Source organism: Aphelocoma coerulescens, chromosome 1A (assembly GCF_041296385.1).
Source record: "Aphelocoma coerulescens isolate FSJ_1873_10779 chromosome 1A, UR_Acoe_1.0, whole genome shotgun sequence".
NCBI lineage: Eukaryota > Metazoa > Chordata > Aves > Passeriformes > Corvidae > Aphelocoma > Aphelocoma coerulescens.
In genome coordinates this window covers 31,633,361-31,659,660 of record NC_091014.1, presented here as the reverse complement: position 1 = coordinate 31,659,660, position 26,300 = coordinate 31,633,361, and the positions used below count along the sequence as shown (strand labels likewise).

At 40.5% G+C, this 26,300-nt stretch overlaps 1 protein-coding gene and 1 long non-coding RNA gene across 4 annotated transcripts in view; one reads left to right on the top strand and one right to left on the bottom strand.

Annotated features, from left to right (window-relative positions):
- The window catches only part of ARID2 (AT-rich interaction domain 2), a 93,321-nt gene extending 86,223 nt beyond the window's left edge, over positions 1 to 7,098 (bottom strand). Inside the window, exons 1-4 of the mRNA XM_068997926.1 lie at positions 6,909 to 7,098; positions 5,317 to 5,427; positions 5,063 to 5,156; positions 3,844 to 3,941 (exon numbers count right to left, since the gene is read on the bottom strand). Coding sequence (XP_068854027.1) covers positions 3,844 to 3,941; positions 5,063 to 5,156; positions 5,317 to 5,427; positions 6,909 to 7,090 — 485 coding nt within the window. The 5' untranslated portion in view covers positions 7,091 to 7,098. The remainder of the gene's footprint in view (positions 1 to 3,843; positions 3,942 to 5,062; positions 5,157 to 5,316; positions 5,428 to 6,908) is intronic.
- On the top strand, positions 7,014 to 25,323 carry LOC138100191 (uncharacterized). Of its 3 annotated transcripts, none has more exons than XR_011146797.1 (6): positions 7,014 to 7,104; positions 8,698 to 8,804; positions 14,557 to 14,825; positions 19,385 to 19,527; positions 20,229 to 20,364; positions 21,582 to 25,323. It is a non-coding gene; the product is annotated as an uncharacterized lncRNA (long non-coding RNA). The 3 variants fall into 3 exon arrangements; XR_011146798.1 differs by lacking the exon at positions 7,014 to 7,104 and adding an exon at positions 7,662 to 7,860; XR_011146799.1 differs by lacking the exons at positions 7,014 to 7,104; positions 8,698 to 8,804 and adding an exon at positions 13,424 to 13,580.
- Positions 25,324 to 26,300: the final 977 nt, after the last annotated feature.

Here is a 26,300-nt window from a genome sequence, read left to right as displayed (position 1 = left end):
TTATGAACTGACCTCTTTCCTCTCTATTTGACTTCCCCTTACCTCTCCAATATTTACAACAGCATACTCTTATTCACCTTAAACTATTATTAGCTAATTACTACTGCCTTTGCCAAAAGCTTACAATATGCATGTGCTGCCCACCTTTCAGGAATTCTCGGCAGAACTAAGACAAACTTATTTTACCTTACAGCTAGTTCTTTCATATAATTTATCTTAATGTAGATAAATAACTTTAAAAAGCAAACTGATTTTCAGTTCAGTTAGGCATACTTCATTCACACATTTAAGTTTACAAGGTCTCTCACTTCCCCAAAATAGATGAAGATCCACAACATAAATAAATGTATCGCTTACACTCCCATGAAAACCAACAGAACCTTATACCAACACATGAGGTCACATTGGCCCAATTCTTTGTAGGACTGTAACCTAATCAACCAATAAGATTAAAAACAGGCTATATGCCACGTTACCTTTTTACCTACTGTATGTTTACCAACAAAAACATAAAAGTATGTCCATATTACTGATGTTTACCTGTATTACCTCATACTAAAATATTTTCATTAACATTATAAAATAATTTTTCGAGAAGCATTTAGAAAATGCTTTACTAATTCACCTCAATTGAGATGAAACATCCAATTTGCACTACATCCAAGGGAATTACACTCTCTGTTGCTGTAAAGTCTTACAGAACTACATTAACAAGTACAGTCTATCAATGGTTATCAGCACTGTGGCTTTTGACTGCTCACTAAGAACCACAGTGCATAAATTACTTCACCTGTCAGACAGCTCAAAGCAACACAGGCACTAAGTTTGAATGGTTCAGACTTTCCCTATTATAAGTTACTTTTTCCAGTGAGAGAAAAGGGAGGGCAATGCAAGGGAGAAGGGGCAGATAGGGTAGGCTATCATGTATTCAACTATCACCTATCATAAAACCTATCAGAATTGTATCACAAGTTTAAACAATTCACTTCTTTAGTGAAGCTTAACATACATTCCCAAAGACACACAGCAAAGTTCCTAAACAGTCAAATGAAAAAGTTACTTAACCAAAAATACACACCCCAAGAACTGCTTAGAAAAACCATAACCCAATGACTGTTTTGCAAAACATTGAGTTTGATCAAGCCAACAGGACTACTGACCTCACACAAATAAATCAACTTTCTAATTTGTCTACATAATAATTTTAAGCAAAAATAACAGCATCATTAGTGGCAACACAGCAAAACAAGCAAGTGGTCCATGTAGCTTGAGATCTTATCTCAGTCAACACACTATGCCAGATGTTTCATAGAAAGAAGCAACTTTTATCACAAACCATCCCAAATCCGAATCTGCAAACATATTCATATAGGTGCACACCACTGAATCCCTCTGAATTCAACAGGGTCTCCATCTGCCATGCAGATCCCTACTTTACAGTACACATGACACATGACTGGATGAAAATTGAAATAGAAGTTGATAGGCCTCAATTTGTCTAGCTTTGCTTGGGAAGTCATTACAGTAGTGAGGCCAAGATTATAGTCATACTTGAGGTTCACAAGACACACTTTTTTTTTCCAAGAGTAATTGCTCAGCAGTTCATGAAAATCTGGCCTTATAAGAAACCTCAGATTATGTTCTTCAACACCGACAAGCTAGACTCTTTTAACAAATTTATCATTAGAGCATTTTTTCTTTCCCTAGAACCAAATACTGTCCCCTTTACACCTTCTAGGTTAAAGCTAAACAAATGTTAACCTAGCAGAGAGACATGTGTACATACAGTCTTATTACTGCACATGGAAGGAGGTGACCTCAGCTGGGAAACAGTTCACATCCAACTTAGATTATGTGAGAAGCAACAGTGAGTAAAGCAGCAATTAAGAAGAAACAAAACCAAACAAAACCCAAAATGACTGCTAAAAACCAGTCCACCCCAAAACCAGCAACCTTGATCGTTTATTTCAGAATGGCCTAATCACAGACACTATGATAAGAAATTTTGAAAGATTCTTCACCTTAACCATTTATCAACTTTTTTCCTAAATTCATAATAAACAAAACCCCTTTAAATTATTTGTATGTAACCAATTATATATGTATTCAACAACTGTATTTTAAATAATGTCAATACCAGTATGCCAATAATAAAAATAAAATTTTTGTATGTCTGATTTTAATTTAAAAAGTAATACCTTATTAAAAATTAATAGTCATTAGAAGGCTAAATTAACATTAATTGTGTTAACTGTCACAGCATATAATGGCTTTCAAAATACACATGGAAACAGAAATGACATACAATCTTCTACTGTAAAAAGTTAGGCCATTCAAACACTTACAAAATATGGAAATAGAAAAAAAGGGTAAAACTCAAAACACTATCATTTTGCAAATTATATGTAAAATCTAGTCAAATAACAAATTACATGGTCCAACAGAAAAACTCAAGAAGCAAAAAACTGCTTTCTATGTGACAAATCTTCAGCAACACTATCTCAATACTATGTAGGAAAGGGAAAAAAAAAACCAAACACCAAGAGGGAAGGATATCCTAAAGCAAGCTTTCCATTTAATTTCTAGGCCTGCCACCAATCATAAACTTTGCTAAAGCTATTAACAATGGTAGCTTCTTTTCTTAACCTGGATCTTAAAGCAATCATATGCCACCACCAAAAAAAAAACCCAAATTTCAGTAACTACAAATATCTGACTAAGGTTTTCCAGACATCACTGTAACTCAGTAACTGCTCCACTGTGCTATGAACTCTACAGCTTCAAGCTGGAAGTCAATCTAGGACAACCAATAGAAAGTGCACCTGTACAATTACTGCATTTCCTAATTCAGAAGGCCAAACTAGAGACAGATAAAGCTTGTGTGTACTCAGCTCACCAAAACAGAAATCCAAAACCCCATACTTATTTTGTATATATTGCACATCTACATTACCATTAACTGTGATGAAAAAACATCACATTTATTTCAGAAACAGGAAATTAAATTCTTTAACCAACATACATATAACTTTATTCTAAATGAAATATAAGTATCCGTATATATAGCACTTAAAACAACTACATACACAATAATTTAAAAATCTTTCCCACAAAGAATAATCACCCAAACTTAATAAAAATTAATTTAAAAAAACGTAATCTAGTAACTGAATAGTACCACACACAGTAATTTAAAATATTCAGTAGGCACTCCATGCCACAATGAAAAATAACCTGTATCACAAAAAAATAATCTATGTAATTTCCAAGGAATGCAATCTTATTTTTAAAATCTGCAGAAATTTACTATTTTACAAGTAACAAAAAAATTACTTAGCTCTTTGCACTCTAAAATAGAAAAGAATAATATATGCTCCTAGTAATTGATAACAATATAATTTGTGCAAAGCAGTCTACCTTCCTGCAGATGCATTTTTATTCGTCTGACCCCACTAAGCAGTAAACAAATTTACATACATCAACACATTTCAGTGCTCCAAATACTAACCTAAGTTTTTGTAACTACAATAACGTGATCTCTTAGTAACAGTCCTTTAGTACAGTCATTTTAAAACAATCAGAAAAAATGGCCTCTGACATACATTGTTTGTGTACTTGGGATCCCTTCAAAGTTTAAGGCTTGCAGATGTAAGACAAAAATAACTACAAAACAGAATCACCTTTAACTGATCACTGCCCCAGACGGGAAAGGAATTACAAGTTTTTTCTGCTTCATTTTATAGCATTTTAAAAGAGTAGGGCTATTTTTATTATTGTACACACTGAAAACTAAATATAATCCCGCACTCAAAAATACTACTGCAACAGCTTGATAGCACTCACCGCAAGTAATACTGTTTTAAAGCGAAGGCAGCGTTAGAACAACTTCTGGGAAAGTTAAACTCCTCTACAATTTCTCCCCACTGATTCTTCTCTGATACCTGTCAAAAACAACACACAGGCCGAGATACACAACGTACACGTAAACATGTTGCTGACAGCGAACATCACAAAAAAAACACAGGCTGCCATGAAGCAAATAGATAAATATATAAAAAGAAACAAACATGAATGTATATGGGATTTAGGACTACATATTTTACTGACAGTCGGTAGAATTCCCCTTTCGGGAATAATCCTGCTTCTCAGGGGTCTTCTACTGCATTTATTTTTTAACATACACATTATTTTTTTTCGGGGGGAACGGCCGGGAGGGGTGGTATTGTTTTGGGGTTTGTTTGTTTTTGTTTTTACTGCCTGGACAATAACCAATCCGGAGTCCCTCTGTCGCCCCCTTTTAAATCCTAACGCGGTCCGTTAAAAACCCAAAGAAGTTTAAAATAATGCAGGGAAGTGCTGGCGGGGGCGCCCCCTGGGCTGCGGGGCGCGGGGGCGCCGGCCCGGGGGGTCCCCCCAACGCAGATCCACAGACACAGAGAGGCCTTTCTTTTGAGGCCTACATTTCTGTCCCCAGCCTTGAAGCCTAAAGATGGCTATTTGATTACACACCGTCTTGGGTGCCCCTTTTGTTATTTTTCCCCGGGAAGGGCTCGGAGGGCAGCGCCCGGCCCCCCCCGGCTGCGAGGATCGTTCCCTAGCCCATGCTCCGTGCCGATTATCGATGTTAAACATGCCCGCTAATTTTGAGTTGCACTAAAACTGCACTCAGACTCTCTCCTCTGTCTCTCCCTCTGCAAGAGAGACACGCACAGAGCTGCCACCACAGCCGAAAGAAGCCTCCTCTCGCCGCCCAGCAGCTCCCTGCTCCCCCCTCGCCTTCCCGCGGGAGGGGGGCAGGGGCGAGGGGGTCCGGCGGAGGCGAAGGAGGCAGGAGTGGGGTGCGCGCCGTACCCCCGGGTCCCCCTTCATCGCTTCGCCGACAAGGCCGAGCCACCAACCTGCCTGTCTGCTCGCTTCCTCCTTCCACCCCCCACCTTCTCTAACCGGCTTTAAATAGGACGGTTCCCGGCCACCCTGGCTCCCCCCGCCACCCCCGGGGGTCAGAGGAGACTTTTGGGAAGAGGTTAGTGGGAGGGAAACCCAAATTAAAACTTCCACTCACCTTCCCAAATCCGCCTAAAGTGGTGACTCTGGTATAGAGAGCGTGAAGATCCAGCTCCTTCCCACCCACCACGGGGATCTTCTTAAAAGGAGACCTGCCAAAGGAGATACACACAAAACACCACAACTTGTCAGCTCTGCCCCCTTTTCTCCCCTCGCTGGGGCTGCCGTGTCCTTCAGGGAAGGGGCTGGAAGTTGGATCTGGTCGGTTTAAAAGCCTCCCCCCCTCCCGTTCCATCTCCCCATTTTCCTCACCCTCTGCTGTGGTGAAACTGCCGCAGCTCGTCCAGGAAAGCGAGTCCCTTTCTCCGCTGGTCTGCGTGGTTTTTACCCGTCGAATTTGCCATTTTTGTAATAAAAAAGGTTCTCGTAGAAAAAAAAATCCAATTAAAAAAAAAAAAACGGCCGACAACAACAACAACAATCCCCGGCTCCTCCTTGTCTTTAGGAGACCCAGGTGCCCGTGCTCGGCCGGGGATCAGCCATGGAGAGGGGCTTGTTTAAAAAAAAGTTTAAAAGGAATAAGGGAGCCCCGAGAGTGTGGTAATTGCGAGTCCTGTCTCCACACAACACACGGGCGAAGAGGCAGGGAGGGAGAGGGGCACCTCTCAGTAATTCCTCCTCCCGCGGCTGCTGCCTCTCTCAGCACCACAAACCCAGCCGATCCAGCCTGCACATGAGACTCAACATGGTGCTGCTGGATCACACAATGAATTGGGTTACTGTTGTGGTGGGGCGGGGGGGGGAGCCGGAGTGAGGTATTGACAGTGTGTGTGTGTTACAGCCGCGGCTCCATGCGATCTCCCTCCCTCGCTCGCTCGCTCCCTCGCTCGCTCCCTTACACACACACACTGTACAGCTACGGCGGCGGCGGCGGTGGCGGCGGCAGCGGGATTCACTTCTCTTCTCGCTCAGACAAAAAGATCTGAGGCCGCCGTGCTTCTGCCTGGACGAGAGCGCGACACAGCGGGCCCCGGAGGCCGGTTCAGGTACTGCAGGAGGCAGCTCCAAAGGCAAAAGCCAGCACAGCCCCAGCAAGCAGTTCCTGGCGGGGAACAATAGGCTCCTCTCGCCGCTAAGGGCTCATCTGCAATGTGCCGCAAACTTCACACAAAGCCGGGCGGAAAGAGGCGAAGGAGAGGGAGAAGAGGGAGGAAAAAAACGGCTACTACCGGCTGTTCCGGGGCGCGGGGCCGGTGCGGGGCCCTCCCGTGCCAGGCTCGCGCCGACCGGCCTCTCTCCGCTGGCTGCCGGCGGGGGGGGGGGCGGGGGGGCGGGAAAGGTGGATTTGGAAAGCGGGGACGAATTTTTTAATTGGACTAAACCCAACGCCCTGAGTTCAAGGGGAGAGAAAACAACAACCGAAGGGGGCACTGGTGGGATGTGGACTTTCAGAAAACTTTCCGAGTCCCCCGGGCCGAGGTGTTTCCAAGGGCAGGAAGTCGCCCCGGATGGCACGGCGGGGGCGGGGGGGGGCAGCAGGAACCCCTCATTTCGAGGCATGAGGGGTTTAAAACTCCCCAAAGAAGAATGCCGAGCGCTCCCCCGAGCTGGAGGTGCCCTAGAGAGGTTTGTCAGTAGGAGCCTGAGCTCGGGGTCACTCCATGAATATTTTTTTTTCCTTCTGTCTCTTGAGATACTATGGCCTGTAACCTAAGTGCCTCAAGACTGCTGTATGCAATCTAAACCGCCCCTATATTTCTGTACATTGACGAATGGAACATGCAGCACAAAATTAATGGAGGAGGAAGGTCTTGACCCTCACTCTGGATGGGCAGCAGCCCCCAGTGGCCCTGCAAGCCGCTTCCCCTCTGCCTGTTGTGTGTGCAGTGTTTGTAAACACTCACCTCCTGACGTGTTTTCCACATGGAAACCCAGGACAAGACCTGCACGCTGACCATAGTAGAGCTTGGTGCCACTTGGGGTAAACAGGAGCAAGAAAGGGCCCATGGGGTGAAGCTTGCCTTCCATCAAGGCTCCTCGGGTAAAGCAAGTGGTGCCCAGCTGGGCATTTTTCCTTCCCTGGCATGCAAACAGCTGCAGGTGAGTGCTTGCTGCAATTTAAGAGACTGAAGGAACATTTGCCCCTCACAACCAGTACATTGAAATCCAAAACTAGATTGGGCCTACAGGCTTGGGGATTTTTTTAAGCAGAACTCACTAAAGTCAGTAAGGAGCTGTGTTTTAGAATCAATGGCACACGATGGGCCCCAGTGAACACTCAAAGAAGGAAACTGCAATTCCTTTCTATTCCATGTACTAACTTCAGAAAACAAAATTTTATTTTTCAAATAGTATTTTTTTCCTTTTGACTTGCATGCTGTTTCAGCTTAGAGACAGAGACAATAATGCAAGATTTGCCCTGGGTTCATGGTTTGGGGGGGAAGGACAGAAATACCTGAGTTTCAAATTAATACTCTGTACTGAAAGTTGCCCTCTCTGTGTGGATAGAGAGGTGGTGTGTGGATTTCAGACTATGAAATGCATAGTGTCTTATTCACTGTAGCATTAAGAGCTTTCTCCCCCCCACTCTTCCCCTAAAATTAGACCTACAGATCTTGGTCTGCAGCTCCTGTCTCTGACACTGAGCTTCTGCTATTTCAGCTACAGTATGCGTAAGACTGCCAAAGCCAGGATAATACAAATCAGAGAGGTTTAAAACAAGCGACTGGGGGGCTAAATCGCTCTTTTAGACACACAGCCAAACCTCCCTTCACGGGAGGGCGGTGGTTTTTAATCATGCCTTAAAAATTCCTTAAAAGCAGGGGGTCTCCCGTCCGCGAGGGGCGGTCGGCAGAGGTGAGTCACCGCTCGCCCGGGCGCTCTGTGAGGGGAGCAGGAGGCAGAGGGGAGGACAGGCAAGTTGCGTAGCAGGGCTAGGTGGGTTTCCATGCTATGCACAGCAATTGCGCACGGTCCCTTACGTAACTGTCAGCCGGGGATTCCCTAGACGGGGTCACTTTATTCAACCATTACACAGACCCCGGCCGCCGCTCCGGGGCGCTTGGGCTGCCGCGGCCGCCGCGACTGAGGCTGCGGCTGCTGCAGGGAGCGCGGAGGCTCCTCACAAAATGGCGGCGCCCATGGAAGCGGCAGCCCCATTTTGTGCCCGGCAGAGCCTGTCAACAAACGCCGACTTGGCCGAGGCTGAGGAACAGAAGGCGGCGGCTCGTTCGCGTTACGGAGCGCGGAGGGAGGAGAGCGGAGGATTTCACCGCCCTCCCGCCGCCGAGAGGAGATTCTCGAGCGCGCGCGTTGGGGGAGGGAGGAGAGGGAGGTGAAGGGGGACGCGAGCAGTGAGCGAGTCAGAGGCTGCAGCGCGGAGCTGCCGGAGCTGCGGCGCGGGGGAGGGGAAGGCGAAGGCGAAGGCCAAGGCAGGCGGCCTTGGCGCTGCCCTCGCCGGGGCGCAGCTCCCGGAGACCTCGGGGCTGCGGGAGCGGCTGGCGGCACGGGGCCGGAGTACGGGGCTGCCCGCGCGGGGGTCGCTGCGCCCCACTCCGCTCCCGCGCTGCCCGGGCGGACGGGACCATTCCTGTCGGATTCCGGCGAACCTGTAATGAATGACAGGGCGAACGAGCTCCTTGTGTAGCTAACTAGGTCACTCTCAGCACTTAATTACTGTTTGTTTCATTTTAGTGCGTGCCTTATGAATAAACCGGCTATTAGGCTGATGCTTCAAGTAACATTATCCAGCACCAAGGTACAAAATGTCTGTTGGACTCTGATCTTGCGATGCCAGCTTGGTAATAATTACTGTTTTACATTTACAATGTCTTGGTTCTTATAGCTTGGTTATTCGGCTTATAGCTGAAACAGGTGGAGGTCCCTTACGATAAGGTTGTGAAGATGATTTTAGTATGACACCATAGGTTTTGTTTGTTTAATGTTGATCGGGGCTACTCCGTTTTTGAGTTAGAGAAGGGGCTTGTGCATTAAGACTTTTTTTTTCCTGACCTATTTGTCTTAAATATGCATGCTTTTTAATGGTATTAAATAAAGGAAATGACATATTTCTGATGGAAGTTAGAATTTTTAAATGTACGAAAATTACCTTGATATTAAGGAATTATGAAATATCTTGTTGCGTATTAAAGAGTCAAAGATCAAAAGTAGGGAAAAGGAAAAAAATCTTGCTGTTTAGAAAAAAGTCCTTTTATTGATCTCTGTATAGTATTTATCAATGCAATTTGAGTTTTTTTGTAAAATAAAACCTGTGCTGTTCCTAAGTGTTATCATATACAATGAGTTTCAGTGTATAAATGTGTTAACGGAATTCTTGCAGACAGACAGGTCCAATAACTGAATTGTCACTATTCAGTACTGGTTGTGTGGTTTTTTTGCCTCTCTATTGGTTGGGGTTTTTTAAGTATAGCTATGTTAAGTGAATGTTCTGTTCTAGCAGCTGTATCCTGTGTTGCAGTTTCAAATCTTTTTCTTGAATGTTTAATACTAAATTTTGCGCTTATTACCTATCTGCAGTATTGCTGCTTTACAGAGAGCAGGCCACAGTTGCTCTTGTCAGTGTTCCACTAATTCTGCATTTGCTTTCTGGTGGGTGAAATATTCTCGCTCATTTCCATTTTTGCTTGTGCTGCTCTTGAATTGTAGCAACATTACATTCTGATTAGTGTAACTAGTATCACTAGCTGTGTGCTACTTTTGTTAAACAGTAAACTATAAATCCTTAGAAACGGAAGTTAATTTTATTTGTATGTGCGTGTGCTATGTATGTGTTTTTTGAAAATGCAGCCTATTAGATGGAGTAGAGAATCCAGTAAATTCCCTCTTAAGACTGCAGACAGCATGTAATAGAGGTGCAATGTAAAAATAAGCACAAGAATTACAGGATGAACTTCTGGTAGAGGAGAGGGCCAGAAAGGTGAATTTGGCAAATTTTAGTAACACGTAGCTCAACCATATTTAATAAAAAATGTGAAAGTGTTGGAGTAGCTGCAGATGCTGGGCTAAAGACTTCAATGTTTACTTAACTTGCTGTGACAAATGTACAGTTCAACAAGGGGCATTTACTCAGCAAGCCCTACCCCTTCTTACTGAATAATATTTTAAAATACTTTATTACATGTTAGTGTGCTAGTTTCTTTTAAAGATTCTGCTACTTAATGTAGACTGTAAGTGACTAGTCTTCAATGGTACACCATTAAATCATAAGTGAAAGGTCTTATGCATGAAATTAAATGCTAAATAGCATAGCAAAGGTGAGAAGATGGAGGTACAGCATTACAGGCTACTTCTGCACACTTGTACACAATGTTTAGTACAGTTACTGGAAATTGACTACCCCAGGAGGCTTGGGTTAGATAATCTTTAAAAAAAAAATTGAAAACAGTTTTGCGTTGAAAAGACCCACCTTCTTAAGGTGTTTATTTAAATAATTTATGACACTTACCCTACTAAATCTTCCAAGATGATGTGTACCTTCTTCATTTCAACTTTATGGTATTGCTATTCAGGAAATAAAACAAGGAAAATTTGGCTACGTAAACGCTATTGAAAATACCGAAGTAAATTGATTAAGCACTTTAAAAAATGTTATCTGTAATTATTGTGATTTTTTAGTACTTGCTGTTCTTCACAAAGGTTCACCTCTTGGAATCAGTGAATTTTATGGTCTTAAACTCTTAAGTTATAAGCACTTAAAAGTTGATGGTTTTTCAGTTGTGTAATGAAGTATGAAGCACAAAGCAAGAAAACCCTAAATGCAACTGAAGGAGAAGTAAAAATAAATATATACATGCATTCCCACTTGATTTCAAAACTGCCATACTTTTGAAATCCTAATTCTCTTGTAGGTCCTGACTTAGGTATTCTGAACGCTGTGGATTGGTAATACTTCAGCAGTAAGTTTAGAAAGATTATTAAATTCATACAGTTTTCTTGCAGGCAAAAAAAAATTCCTGCTTTAAGTTATCATAACTGTAATGCAGATTAGGGCCTCAGTGGCAAAAAGTGTTTTGATGTTCTAGCAGGCATTGGTCTATAGCACAGAAATCATGAATGTCCTGACAGCAAATGGGTGCAAATTTTTTCTTTAAAAAAAAAAAAGTTTGGTTTTAGTAAATTACCTTTACCTTTAATGTCATACATTACTTCATGACAACCTCAGTGTCATCTGGTGGATGGCACACTTCGCCCTGCCACTATAGCTGTACACTGTTCCCTGAAATAGCACTAGTGTGATTCATGTTTCTGGTTGAATGTGTGAAAGTTTGATTGAGATGCAAAACTGAGAGAGTTCTTCTGAATGTTAAAAAGGAACCATGCTCAGAAATACAGAAACGATCAGATTAAATTTGGCTCAAACTGAAAGGGTTTTTGTAGGTTAAGAATTACAATGTCATACTTGGATGGGGAAGGTCCAGTTAACTTAAAGCAAAACCAAACCTAGTAACTTCATGATGTTTGTTAGAAGTCAAAGTGGTGAAATCCTACTAGTATGAAAGTTCTCAGTATTGCAGATTTGCCAGCAATATTTCCTCATCATGTAGTACTGTCTCATCTTTATATTTTTACCAATTCAAATGACAGTCTACAGTAGCTAAAATTATGTTGAAATTTCTCTGAGTAAGCTGTTGCCTTACCTAACTTTAATATGGGCATAAATGAAAAGGGAAGTAGATTGTGCAACTGTGAATGTGTGGACAGACAATACACGTGACAATTTATGCATTTCAGTATAATATGTGCCAGAAAAACACTTCTGAAAACTTAAATAGTAAATAAATACTGACCAAATAACATATAAATGAAGTAATCTATTAAAATTCCCCAAGCAGATAAGAACTTAAAGCAGTGACGACACATCAATACCCACAGATGTACTTTAAAGGGAAGAAATTTGTTGTTAATTATGATTTTCAATGTATCTGTTAGTGATATGCTTAATCAGCATTTGGCTTTACCGACTGCTGATAGATAGGTGCATTGCATTGAATGCTGTTGTGTTGCCCAGATAAAAGGAAGTATTTTTATTTTCAGAGTAACTGGAAAACAAATCCCGTCAAACCTAGTGCATTGGTCAAATGCTGATGTGATATCTAATTTGAAAATCACACTTAAAACATAGGACTTAAATTTTTAACTACAGTTGTGTCTAATAGAACTGAAAAAAAAAAGCTAATGAGAAAGAGTTTTTGAAGTTGTTTACTATAAAGGGTTATCAAAAGTAGTTGAGTATCAGTTCCTTTTGCTTGCAGAAACATGATAGCATTTAAAGCTCTGAGGGGAATCTATGACTGTTAATCTCCAGATATTATAAAAAATGTTTATTAGGCTGAGCTGCTACTACTTCTGAATTTTAAACCTTAGTGTAAGATGTCTTACCCAGAATCTTGTTGCAAACTCTTTGTAAGCAATGAAAATTGCTTAGGAAAATACAGAAATGGAGTGCATATATGCTCCTATGTCTTCTATCAATTCTTGGGTTTGGGGCTTCTGAGGCTCTCAGGGTTGCTATGTTTAAGAACAGCTGATGAATAGAGCAGGGTCAGTGTCTGGTCCTGAGCTGAGATGCACTTAATAGTGTTCAAAGAGTGAGCATAGTCCCCTAACTCTTTACTGAGAGGCAAAAGTGCAGTCTGGGTATTTGGGGTGGCCATGTTCAAACGTGTTACGCAAGCCAGTCTCTGCTTAGCTTGGTGTGCAGAGTGGGGAAATGGCACGCTGGGGAAAGGTTTCTTGCCTCCATGAGACTCCCTCGCCTGTAATGGAAAACAGTCAAGAAGCTGGAAAAATTCTCACAGTCCTTCTGAAGAACAAAAAAGATGAAAGAAAATGGGGACTTGAGCAAGGGAGTGAGGAAAATCTGATAATTTTGAGTGGGACAACCCCTTCTCTATGTGCTTTCAACAGTGTCACATGTGACTTTAGATACAGATCTCCTTAGGTAGATTTACCCTAAAGTTTCTATCTTTTGCTGATTCAGGAATATTAAGTACTATTCACACTTCATTACAAATCAAGAAATTAGACCTTCTTTATTGTTTTAAGTATTTTATTCCAGTTTGTTGAACATTAACTTCCCAGTGGCCTGAGTCACATGCTGCACTGCAGACTGCTTGTAGTAAGTTCCCCAGCATAAACAGGAGTGGCCTGAATTTAGAGTGGTCTCTCAGAATGAAACTGCTTCCTGTCTTGTTTCATCCTTCAGGAAGTTACTCTAGTGATACTTTACAAAGTCAAAATAGATTATTTTTTTCTTTAATGCTACAAGTTTGGCTAGATTTATAAGACAATAATAGTGAAGTAAGCCTATCTGTGAATGAAACCCTGAGAATATTGTGTTTCAGCTGTTACCTCTGTTTTAATAAGTCCAGGCTCATTCTTCACTTTGCTTTAGGAAAATTAAATAATGTCACAGTTTTTCCTTTGAGAGGTTGCCAAGCTATTCCAGAGCCTCCATGATGTTCCATTGGAATTAATTTTGCTTCGAAGTTATGAAGAGTTGTGTATCCTTAATCCAGGTGTTTGTGTCATGTTTGCAGTAATATACAGTAATTATGGTATGTATTTGATAGTGTGAATTTCCCCGTGTCATTTAATTTTTGTTCTAAGGAATAATCTCCTTTTGCCAAAATATGCTAATTAAGCTTTCAAAGATGTTTTTAATTTTTTTTTTTTTATATATTTGGGTCACTAGCTGCAGCCAAGTTCATCTCAGGATTAATTAATTTATTTATATAAGAAAATACATAGACATTCAATTTACTAATTTTTTTGTCTGCCAGAGAGTTCTTGACTTTAAATAAAAGTCTAATAGTTTCTGTTTGCATCTGAACATAAAATTATGTATAATTACATGCAAACTTTAACATATATAAAAATTAAGCTCAAAGAATTCACTGCTCATTGCTTAAGTTTTCTATCTATGACATGTGTATTATGATAATCCTTCATTATATGATCACTTTTTTAATGCATGATCCTTCAGTTTGAGTTGGAAACTGCTCACTGAATTAAAAAAATAGAAAAGTTATTTCTCTGTATCTGCATGATGTTAAGTGTTTATCTGTATACAGATTTTTTCTTTTGCTTTTCCTGCAGGCTTTTCTGGAGTAATCATTAGGAGAGTATCTGAATGCCCATACTAATGAGTTCCCAAAATTCTGAGCTAGTAGCATTATCATCATATATTGCAGAGAAAGCTAAGGCATAGAGGGATTCAATGAAAGAATGGCTGCTAAATTGGGTTGGTTTTCATTTAATCAAAGCACAGTTTCAGTGAATATAATGTACAGGTTATTTGAGGGTAGAGGTCGTTCAGCAGTAGGAGTGCTAGCCATAATTTTAGAGCTAGGTTAAATTCAGCTATAGGCTCTTTCTTGAACTCGTGGGTGCATGCTGTGGTCCTGTCTGCATTATTAGGGCTTTCCTGGTGTAACATTATTGGGATGCTCTGCTCCTCAGAACAGTTGCAGTGCTGAGAAGGCTGTATGCATATGGTAGAGTCTTGTTGATATTTCTGCATTTATTTTCCAGCGGCTTGAATTTGGAACTCAGAAAATGAGAAGCACTTCGTTAGAGGCCACTAGTTTGATACAAGAAACTCACTACTCTGTAAATCCCTGATAAAGACAGAAATAGAAGTGGTGTATACCCAACAGGATGCATTTGCGGTAGCCTCCCAACATCCCCTATCCCTCCCTCCCCTCGAGGCTGCTGTTGGCTCTTGGCGGGGCCTGGGTGCCAGAAGAGGGAGCACGGAACACAGCAGAGCCTCAGCCTGAATGTCCCTGCTGCTGCCTCAGGTAGGAGGAACTCTGCAAGGACCAACCTGCAGCATTGCATCTGTTGCCACAGATTTTTCAGAAAACCCAGCTTCTAACTCTCAATATATTTGTCATTATTATTTTTTTTTTTGCTGTGCAGCTTGAGATTTGAAAGCTTATAGCATTATCACATTGTTCAATAGGAAAACTCCCCAAAAGGCATATCTCTGATTCAAAGGCTACTCTCCCACTAAATTTCAAATTCTCTCTTCAAAGTAAAGGCCTGTTCAAGTACATTAAGAGTCTTTTTTCTGAACTTCAGTAAAAATGGGAGGTGTTTTCCTTCCTCAGTTTCACACCTGGATTTTTGTTAAAAAGTTCTTTTGAAAACATCAGCTTGAGATAGACATGTAGCCTGGAAAACTTAAACTCCGTCAGTTTTAAGGTTGAAAAAGCAGCATATCTTCAATTGTTTCTTCTTACAGTGTGTCTTAGAACCTGAAGCTCTATTGAATTTCAACACTGAAAACATATCCTAGTAGCTGTTTGGCTCTATTTGCATTTATAGTCATTATATGCAATGTGATTGCAAAATACCTGTACGCTGGGCTCAAATACAGAAATGAGCTATCCTTTAATATGCTTTGCTCATTCCAATATAATGCTTATTACTCAGAATAACGGTGTCCAGTGCAGAGACATTGTATGAGAGGAAGGTAGCAAGTCCTGTACTTCTAATCTACGTAGTAAAAAATATTCCTTAGAGCAGTGATTCTCGATTCTGGCTTCTTCACATGGGTTTAGTTCTCTGGGTAGCTAAAGCGGTTATGTTAGGTACACAAACTGAGTCTTCAGCAGTATCCAGACTGTATCCCTTTGCTGTGCAGGTCTGTGATCACCACATCCAGTCCTAACTTGTAACAGGAACACAATCAAAGAATGGAACAGTTTTGTTAACTAGCTAAATGGCATGGGAGAATTCCCAAAAGATTACTTAGTTTGCTAATCTCTGCTCAAGACGTTCTGGTGGCTTCATTGCTAACAAAAGCTTAGCCTTGTAAGTACTATCTGCCTTTTTAATTTTTGTTTAAGTTTTAGGAAAGGACTGACTGATGAATGGCAACTGTTTATAATGTTAAGGGGTTTTTTGTTCAAACTTTGGTACTACTGGCTTCAGTTAGGTCTGAGAATGATAGAACTTCACACAGTGGTTTTCTTCATTTCTCCTTACCCCCTCCACATCTCATTGTCACAAAATGTTTGGGACATGTGATTAGAACACCAAGGGCTGCTCCATGGTCACCTGCCTCTTTCTTGGGGTGAGTGGAAAACACAAAAAAAATTCCAAACAAAAAAACATATAGCAAAAAACCCTATAGTTGGGGAGAGAGAAGAGTTTCCAATTCCAGTATATGATCTTCATAAGCACAATTACTGTAGAATAAAGAGGTTTATGGCTGGAATTCAATAATACTGTTCTGTAAAAAAACTTTTCATTAAATATTCCACTGGGTATCTGGATGATATACTGAACGTCTGTTGTAATGAAGAGTCACCAAAGGTCTGCTTTTTGGTGCTCTTCTGGTTCCAGGGAAGATGCAGAAAGAAAGACTTCCTTTTTGTTTGTCCTTGCTGGTTTCGATGGCCAGTTGTGGTTCCTAAGTATAGAGGTCATTGAAGCTGACTTTTACATGCCTGCAACTGGTTCAGTGCTAGCTGGAGAGAAACAGGCACTTCTCAAACAAATCATTGAAGCAGCTTCAATATTCTTTCCCAACATCTTTTCAAGGAAAGTGAGGGAATGTGATGTTTGCAAATTTTTGAAGGAAAAATTGGCAGGCAGGATTTTATATGGCATTTTAGGTAGCTTAACACATCTCCCCCTGCCATAGTACATGACAATACTCCACCACAAAATATATGCTGTACAGTCACCAGCCTTTTAAAAAGCTGTCATGCACATTGAAACACCACAGCTCTCTAGGTGTTTTGAAAGTGGGGAATTTTGTCCATTGCCACACCAGAGTACTGCGCACTGGATGTTAGGAACAAATCTTAAAATTAGCTAAAGCAAAGCCACTGATCACCAAATTGGGTTGTTATTGCCTTAGTAAAGCTTGCTGATCTTAAATATGGAGTAGCTGTAAATATTTAAACCCACAGCTCTGTAAATGCAAATAAAGTTATGGGAAGCTTAACACTTGGAAAGGAAGTAGTAAATAGACGTGTAGGAGCCTGGGTGTGGCAGGAGGAGAGGCCATTGCAGGCCAGCTATCTCGGGTGGCACATTTGGAGTGCAAACTATCAAATGCAGCACTGTACCAGCCTCGTGTGTGCGCTGCTCTTTGTGCTGGTACCCTCACCTATCAGCCAGAGAACAGGAGCTTTTCAAGTCACAGCTCCCAGCATTACTTCCAGGACCTGAACTCAACTACCTAAAAAGGGTTTGTATATACATGTATGTCCATTGGAGCTGGAGTCCAGGAGTTGAGTTTCATTTCTCAGAAAATGTTGGATCATCTCTTAAAACTGTGGTACTAGTATTCTGTGTAATGTCTCATGGATGTTTAAAAATAGTCAGGATTTAAGTACTGATAAACAGTTCACTTTATCATCCTTCACTCATGTCAAAATTAATTGGACAAAACTGCTGCCAATTCACTGCTCAAAAATGGTAAGTAAAGATACTTGCAAAGAAACTCACCAGTTGAGTTAATATTCTGCAGCAGTATTGCCAATTAACTTTTAGTAAGGGTTTACAACTTTAAAGTACTTCATATATATATATATTGATCTCTAAAAAATGAGTTTTCAGCATTTTTGTGAAGTTGGAAGAGAGAAATAGATTGTTAACATGAAAATACTTTTTTTTTGGTCTGAATATAAGATACAAGACACAGTTTGAATGTATATACATTTATAGTGTTTGATCCCAGAGTTTAGCCATACTAAGCTCTTTCTCATATGCTCCATGATGTACCACTTAGACAAGAAATAAGGGTGTGTGGAGAGGAGATGGGAGAATTGCAAGCAGACGCCTTTGCACATCACTCTCTTCTGAAGGTACACTGTAATTTCAGTAGAACTTAGCAGTGTTTTGCATGTTGTTATATTGGTTTAAAAACATTTTATACTTTGCAGTTGTTATTTAACTTACAGACATGAACAATAAAGTTTTGTTGTTTTAATTTCTGCCTAATTGTAATGAAAGGAGAAGTACAAGCTCTGATTTTATTGAAGTATGAAAACAGCGCCAGCAGTTTACACAATCTACAGAAATGACATGTCATTACCACAAACTAGCTACTACAGGAAGTAACTCTTGAATTGTGTGCCAGATTATGTATTAACTTAAGACTCTGCATACGTAAAATTATTTGGGGACAAATATTCCACATTCTTTAAGAGCCCCTTAAACCTCTGGGGAAGAAAAAACAGACAACTCCTAACTCTTTTATCGGACGAGTTTTGATACAAAAGCTCACATCTCAAAATATGGAATGTAATGTAACTAAGGAGGCAGTTGTTTCATGGGCTCACCTCTGAGACATGAAAATGTGTGCACAGTATCCATATCTCCTCTTGACCAACACAGTCATGGTGATGTTTCAATACAGGAACAACTGAGATTTTGGGTAAATCTCTGATGTTGAGAGCCTGCAGGTAAATAATTTACATAATTATATCACTAACCTAATGCAGTAGTTGACTTGCCAAACTAGTACCTTATGAATTTGTAGCATTCGTAGTCTGAGTAGCTAGCTCCTGAATGTTCCTGGTAGCTTTGCCCTCCAGCAGAGTGGCTTTCTGCAGTTATGCACTAAATACTCAAAACTGATGGCAAGGTCTAACTACTCCTAGTAGTTAGGTAACAGCAAGTTGTTGCACAATTTCTTTAAGATAGCTTAAACAGGTGCTGCTTCCAAAAAGAAGCATATAATACATTTTCAACCTCTTCTTCCTTCTTTCCTTTTGGCATTAGCATTTCACACACGTGTACTGCAACATAGATAAAGATTAATTCAGCTGGAAGTTTACAGGACAAAAAAATTGTCTTTTAAATGGACTTGCTACCACTGTGTGAAGGGCAGCATCGATGCAAGAGAATGTAGAAATAAGAATCAGAGAAAGACAGGACTCCCTCTAGTCCTCCTTCAAAGGCTCCAGCATCCACACTATTCAGATAACAACAGCAGGACAGAACATTGTACCCCTGGTTATTACTGGTGAGGGAGTAGAAGAAATCTGAAGTCAAGGCAATTAGGTGCTGCTAGCACTTCCTTGTTGCTCTTTAAAAGGATGATAAAGTGGTGGCTCTTTTGATAAATATTTCCTCTAGTTTGCTTAGCCCAGTTGCCACAGGCATTTTGAAAGGAGTGCACCTGGCTGAATAGTTAACTGTGCTCTTTATTTCTTTTTCAGGGCAGGTGGGGTACAACTGTCATCTTGTGGTGTTTTTAAGAAAACAGAAATAGAAAATTAACTTTCATTTTATATGCAGGCATGTCTGTGGGGGATGGACACAGATGATACAAAAATGAGTTAGTAAAGGCTTTTTGGCTGATAACAACCATGTTATATTTTCCTTCTGTTGCCAGCTTTCAGTCTGTGTGCCCCAAAACTTTGCACTGTATTCACAGACCTAAAGTTTGCAGTCTGCAGGCCTTGGAGATGGAGGGAAGTTGAGCCTAGATATCCATAAAGAGAGCCAGTTGGATATTTTCAAGACTCAGATTTGGAAGTAAGTTTCTCTCCTCCACTCATGAAGAATCTAATATAGGACCTTTTGGATCATGGCACATCTATATTTAGATTTTCTTTAACTGTATACTTTTTTCCCCCTTTATTTTTATGTGGACAAGTTTTAAAATAAATGCATTTATGAAATAAATTCCACATCTAAAGTCTTGCAAATAAGGGATATTGTAGGAGTGGCTATGCTTCCTACATGTTTTCATATAGATGAGAGAGACAGAAGACATATTTCACAGGCTTGATTTTGTTAAGATTAATGTTTTAAGTCAACATTAAACCTGAATGCTGAAGTACCAAAACACTGCCTTGTCTACTGCTGCCCTCCCATAGACCCATTGGTTTCAACTTCTGGTAAATACCATCCATTTTAGACTTTCCATCTTCCACTTCCTCAACCTCCTTTCAGCAGCACTTTGCCACTGGAGCTATAGAATATATCTCTGGAGATTCATGACGCCCCCGTGAGTGTGGAGGGGAGAATAAATTGCAGTTAATCCCAGATTATAATTTTATGTTGCAAACAGTAAAGTCAAGCAACTGCAAAAGAAGTACAGACTTTTAACTGTTGCTTTTCAATTAGAACCCCTTTCTTTCCCCATGCAATTATATCAAATCCGTGCCGTGCTTTAGAAAGATGGGGAGAGGTAGCTCTTCTAACGGCTCACAGTAGAAATTTTACCGTTCCAGTGATGCAAAAGGGTTTGTCTGGAACCCAGAACAGTGCAGCATCATCACCCTCACACCTCCTCTGTCTTCAACAGCTGATGGCTTGGTTTCTGCAGAATAACACAATGGCTGGTCCTGTGTAAGACTGCCAGGACAGGTATGACTTTTAAATTTCTTGAAAGCCTTGGAAGTCTCCAGAAGGACAAGTCAAATGCCTCTGCATATGAACGAAGAAGAAATGTGCAGTTTAGACCTTGAGACAAGCTCAGAGTAGTCAAAGTTAAGTAAATTCATGTTCCTTGCTGAAAAATCTTTTTTCTCAATAAGACATTATAAAAAAGAATCTGCATTTATTATGTGAGTAAAGCAGAGGATATTGGAAGTCAGGAATGGAAATGAAGAAACAAGATAACTTATTTTTCCCTCTTTTTAAAAGCAAAAATGTCATATTTTAGCTAAAAGTCCATAGTCTTCTAGCCCAGCTGTTGTGCTTCACATGCAACTGAGAAACACTATATAAAGCACTTGCTGTTACGATAGAATTTCTCTCGCTTTACTGCAGTTTCCGTCTAAACCATGCCCTAGTTCAGCATTTCATGTGAAAAAAAGAACCAGGTGCTTCAGAATTGCCAAGACTGAATTGGGAGGGCAGTATCACAGTTTTTCTTTAACTGTAGCCATTGGTGTCTTACATACAGTTAACATCCATTAAAGTTTTTCATTTCACTTAAGATCCTTTAAATCCTTTTTTATCTTTTCTCCAAATAGTTATTTGAAGTTTTATCTGTTTCAAATGGTATAAAAAAATCAGAAACAGCTAATTATTAAAAATGGAGATACTAAACATGACTCTTCAACTGACACCAAACTCAGTTTTCACACAGAATATTTTCCTGTTTCAAGAGAACTTTCCTGTAACCTAAAAACATAACTGCGTATTTGTGAAATCTTCAGTAACATTATAGGATTATTAATGTATAAAGTTGTGCGTGGAGGTGACTGAAAGAGCTTGACTTAAGAATGTAACTGCTTCTTGACAGAGACTCTGTTACCTTCAGGGGCTACAGTTCCCCATTACTCAAGCTCAGAGACTTTCCCCCTTTTTGTGTAGGATATGATTCAAGGAGCGCCCCACACACCTGTCTCTTAGGGACAGTGCCTTCTACAGTGAGTATCAGACAGGAAGTGTGTTGTTTTCTGTTTGTTAGACATTCAAGATGTGGATGTGCCTCTACAAGTTTTCTCCAAAGGCAACTTTTCACTCAGCATGACTTAATATGTCTGGGTCTTGTCGTCTCCTGTGCAAACCAGGAGCCTTAACTGCCTCAGACGGTCCCGTATTTCTGATAAATGTTCAATTTGTCATTATTTTAGAACAAGAAGAGTTCAGGAGCTTGAACAGCAGAATTACAGACTTGGAAAGTTATGAAGACATCATTAAATTCAGAATTCTATGGCCTCATTAAATAGCAGGAGCTGTGAACTGACAAAACTTTTCTTCATTACTGGGTCAATATGGGACCATTCTAAGAAGTCTTCCTCGAGGAAGCAGCTCTAATCTTCACTATGTCAAGACTTCTTGGACACATGACATTGTAAATGAAGCTCATTAGCAAGTGAAATATGGCAGCAGGGAGTCATATCCAGTACTGTTGCACCTGGTAAAAGCTGACACGAAGTGCCTGCAAACGTGCCAGCCTTGGCACTGGTGAGTCTTGGTGTGCTGTGTTTTCCTTGGACACTGGTGAGTGGACAGAACTCAACATGAGTAGGGCTGTTCTGCTCATCTCCAGAGCTAGCACCAGCAACTTGAGAATGTCCCCTTAGTCTCCTTGTCCACTCCTAGCCTCAGTAGAGGTGATGAAGTTAGCACCTGTCACAAGAGGCCTTGGCACCACGTTTCTGCCTCCTTATCACATTTATCATTGGGATACGTTACTGTCCCTTTGCATCAGAGCCACAGTATTCCTCAGCACTACAGCTGTGCTAAAGGAGCCCTCTCCCCAAGATGCCCTGTGGCAGGTGATAAGGATATTCACTTTTTGAAGGTGAAGTGAGGTTTCTGCTGTCAAAACAGTGAAAGTGCAACTCCTTGTTCTATGGAACACCAGGTTCCAAACATGTCAGCACTTGAGGCATGGATTAAGTGCAGAAAATTCAATGAAAATTTCTTGACATAGGTGATCGGTGAGGCAACTAGAGGAGATGCTCTGACTGAACTTACTACTCATGAACAATCTGTCTGAGAGTATAGAGGTTGAAGGCAGCTTTGGCTGCAACTCTGAGTTTGTACAGTTTAAAATCCTGAGATAAACAAGGGAAGTAATAAAATTGCCAGTTTTGACTGAAGGGCAAATTTCAACTTGTTTTGGAATCTGCTGGGCAGGATCACATGAGAGGCAGTCAGTTGCCCTGGCACAGCTAGTTGACCTTCAAGAACAGCCTTCTCAAAACACAGACTTGGTCCATTCCAAGTCAAGAAAGGTAAGCAAATGTGTGCAAGGCCAGTATGGATGAACAGGACACCCTAGACTGACTGCAAATACGAAATCTAGCCAATGAGTGTTCTGCCCATCAACTTCCTTGTGGTGACTGGCGAGGTCCATGATGGACAGAAGAAAGAGGCCAATGTCATACCCATCTTCAAGAAGACTGAGAAAGAAGATCCAGGGAACTACAAGATAAGCAGTCTAAATTCAGTCTCCTGGAAACTATTTCTGAGCTCATGAACTGCAAGAAGATGATTAAAAATAGGCAGCATGAATTTACCATGGGCAAATTCCCCTTGATGAACCTGACTGATCATTGTAAGGTAGACTGGTTCTATGGACAAGGGAAGAGTAGTGAATGTTGACTTCAGCAGAGCTTTTCCCAAGGTCTTTGATATAGTGAGATATAGACAGGATAAGCAGATTATAAGGTGGATGGAAAACTGGTTGAAATACCAGGCCAGACAGGTTGAGATTGGCAGTACAAAGTCCATCCCACAGCTCATTGCTAGTGGCAGTCCTCTTCAGGAACAGATTCTGGGGTAAAAGCAGTTCGGTGTCTTCACTGCTAATGATCTGATGTAGTGCGAGAGCTTGCACTATCAGCAGATTCATGGATGATACCAGCCTTCAGGGAAGGAGTTGGTATGCCAGAGGGCAGGGCTGTCACTTAGAGGGACTGAGAAAGGCTGGAGGAATGCATTGCCAGGAGTCTCATTAAGCTCAGCAAAGAGGTGAGAAGTCTTGCACATGCTGGAGGTGAACTGACTGAAGAGCAGGTTTGTAGAAAGGGACCTGTGGTACTGGTGGACACAATGAGCACGAGTTGGCAGTTGGGGCAAGCAAGGTCAGCCTCGTCCCAGATTATATTAGCAAGCTGTAAACAGCAGGTCTAGGAAATTAATTGTTCCCTCTCTCTGCCACTTGTGAGACGGCTTCTGTAGTACTGTTTTGCTGCCCAGCACAAGAGACTGACACATGATTTTGAATGCAGCAGTGTCACTAAGATTGCACAGGCTGGGGTACGTGTGTGTGAGCAGAGTGTGATAGGGTGAATACAGGAAAGAGATCCAAACTCTTCTTGGAGTTGTATGGTGACAGGGGAAGAGCTAATGGACACAAGTTGCAATGCAGGAAATTCTGCCTGTAAGGAAAAACATTCTCAATGTAATCAAATGCTGGAATGGACTTTCAGTCAATATTGTGGAATCTCAGTCCTTGAAGATACTCAAAACCTGACTGAGCAAGATGCTTTAGTTGGAGATGCTTTGAATGAGAAGTTGAACTAGCAGACCTCCAGACATCACTTTCAACCTGTCCATCAGAGGAGCAAAGACCAGTAAATGGCAATAATTTACCACTGCAGAGCTGCTCAAACCCTTATTGTCAGAGAGCTCTAGTACCAAAGATGAGGCACTTACACATTTCAACACTGAAAGATGGCAGCTGAGTTTTCATTTGAGAACTGCAAGTTTCAATGAAGAACCTTAAGGTTTTTGAATCTGGTTCTTAACAGTCAACTTAAAAAAGCATGGATCGGTTTTCAAAGAGTGCAGGCTTCTCTCCTTAAGACATGAAAGACCTAAGAGGATGATTGAACAGGATTGCTTTGAGGGACATTTTCTTTCCTGTTGTCCTAAGATGAGATTGGAGGTTGTTGGAAGTGGCAGATGTTTTGGAGTGGCCCTGTTGTTTTCAGGACTTTAAATTGTTGTTTTCCTTTGTGAGTTTCCGATCTGCTAATAGTTGATGCATACTTGTAGCTAGTACATTACTGCATTTGGCACCTTTTTGGAGTTAGATGATAGCTGTCTTCTGACTGGTACTAATTTCCATTTCCAAACATTCCACTTAACTTCAGCATTAGCAAAACTATATGAGAAGATGATGTTGCTGCACTCTGTTGTGCAGGGCTTGAAGTGTAGCTACGCATTACAAGAATAATTGTATGAAATGAAAAGCTAATATACATTAGTATTTTGTTTAAAAGTATGCACATTCTAAACATAGTACTTGGGAAAAAAGTCATTATCTCTTCATGACTGATCAAATTCTATACAGTTTATTAAAAATCTTTTTGTGTCACTAAAAATTAATAAACATGGTATGTACTTTAATGGAATATATGATTTTTTCTTCTTCTAGGGTAATCATTCACAGTTTTGTAGCAGCTTCCACAGGCATAGGTAACAGGACAAATACAAGCAAGTGGATAATCACAATCCTTATATTTAAGAAAAAAATCCTCCTTATTTTTCAATTCTGGTAACTTGAAAATATTTCTTGTATTTTGTTAATGTTAAATGTTAAATACAGCATTTCATCATTAGTTTGACAATGCCTCTCTCTCTATGATAAAACAGTTAGAATATAGACCTTCTTCCTTTCCTCAGTGGTTATGTTAACAAATCCACATGCTGGCTTATATTTTGTTAGAATTATGGGTAAGGAAAAATGGGATTTGCCAATTGGGGAAGGAAAAAATATTTATCAGATTTCAAGCCTTGGATTAAATTATGTCATGCTCTGTAAGAAAAATTATGTGGCTCTTTAGCTTTGTTTTAGAAGAGGTTCTGTGATCCAAAAACCATGCCATATTCAGTGCATATAATAAAAGTATCACTCACATGCTGATCACAAGAATATGGTTCTATAAAAAAAAGTTGTCACTTTTAAGTGTTTTTTCCAGTAGTTAACAAAATAATTTCTATTTGAATAGCTTTGAAATTTCAAGATCAGGATCTTTTTTACAAGCAATAGTTTAAAGCCTATGATATAATCTGAAAACTATCAAGCATATGATCTTCCTAATGTGCCAGGACTTTCATTGCATAAAAATGCTTTGTTGGTTCTTAGTGAATATTCATGAATGGTGTATATATGGTTGGTATGCATATGCACAGTATAAAACAACATTGTAAAAAATACAGCTTTATACTTACAAAAGATTTTAAAAATAAGTCATTCCATTCTACCTCTTTTTTTTTTTCCCCTAATTTTTAATTAATGCCTATTTAATGACTATCTGTATTATCTCAGTATAATTTCTGCTGTGGTGATGTCTCTGTAGAATCATCAATATTTCCTCTAAAATGAGAACTGGAAGACAGTCTGTATTAGCTACTAGTTTACTTGATCATGTCCTGGAATATCCCTAGCCTTCAGTCAAACTCATTGAATTTCTCTCCTGTTTTAGAGTGGGTAGAGGCAGCTGATAGGACTGGAGTCATGGTCAATGGGGATCTAGTCAAAACAGTCAATATTATCCATAAAGTGAGTCAACTCATTTTAAAGCAGGCATCTACTTTTCGTCAGATATATCACTCTCTAAACTTCATTGATGTAGGTATGTCAAGGTGGATGAGATGGATCCCTCACATTCCCTTGATATTTCTCTTCACTTGTTTGAGAGTGAATTAAAGCACTTATAAAGAAGTTTGCAGTGCAGTTTGCATTGCATTTGAAATTGGGACAACAACTCTCAGCCTTACTGAGTTAGCTGTAAGTTACCAGGTTGGCACTGCCAGCTGTGTATGGGGACTCTACTATGTATGAACTGGTCATGGTCAATACATGAGTCAGTGGTGCATTCAGCATTTAAATG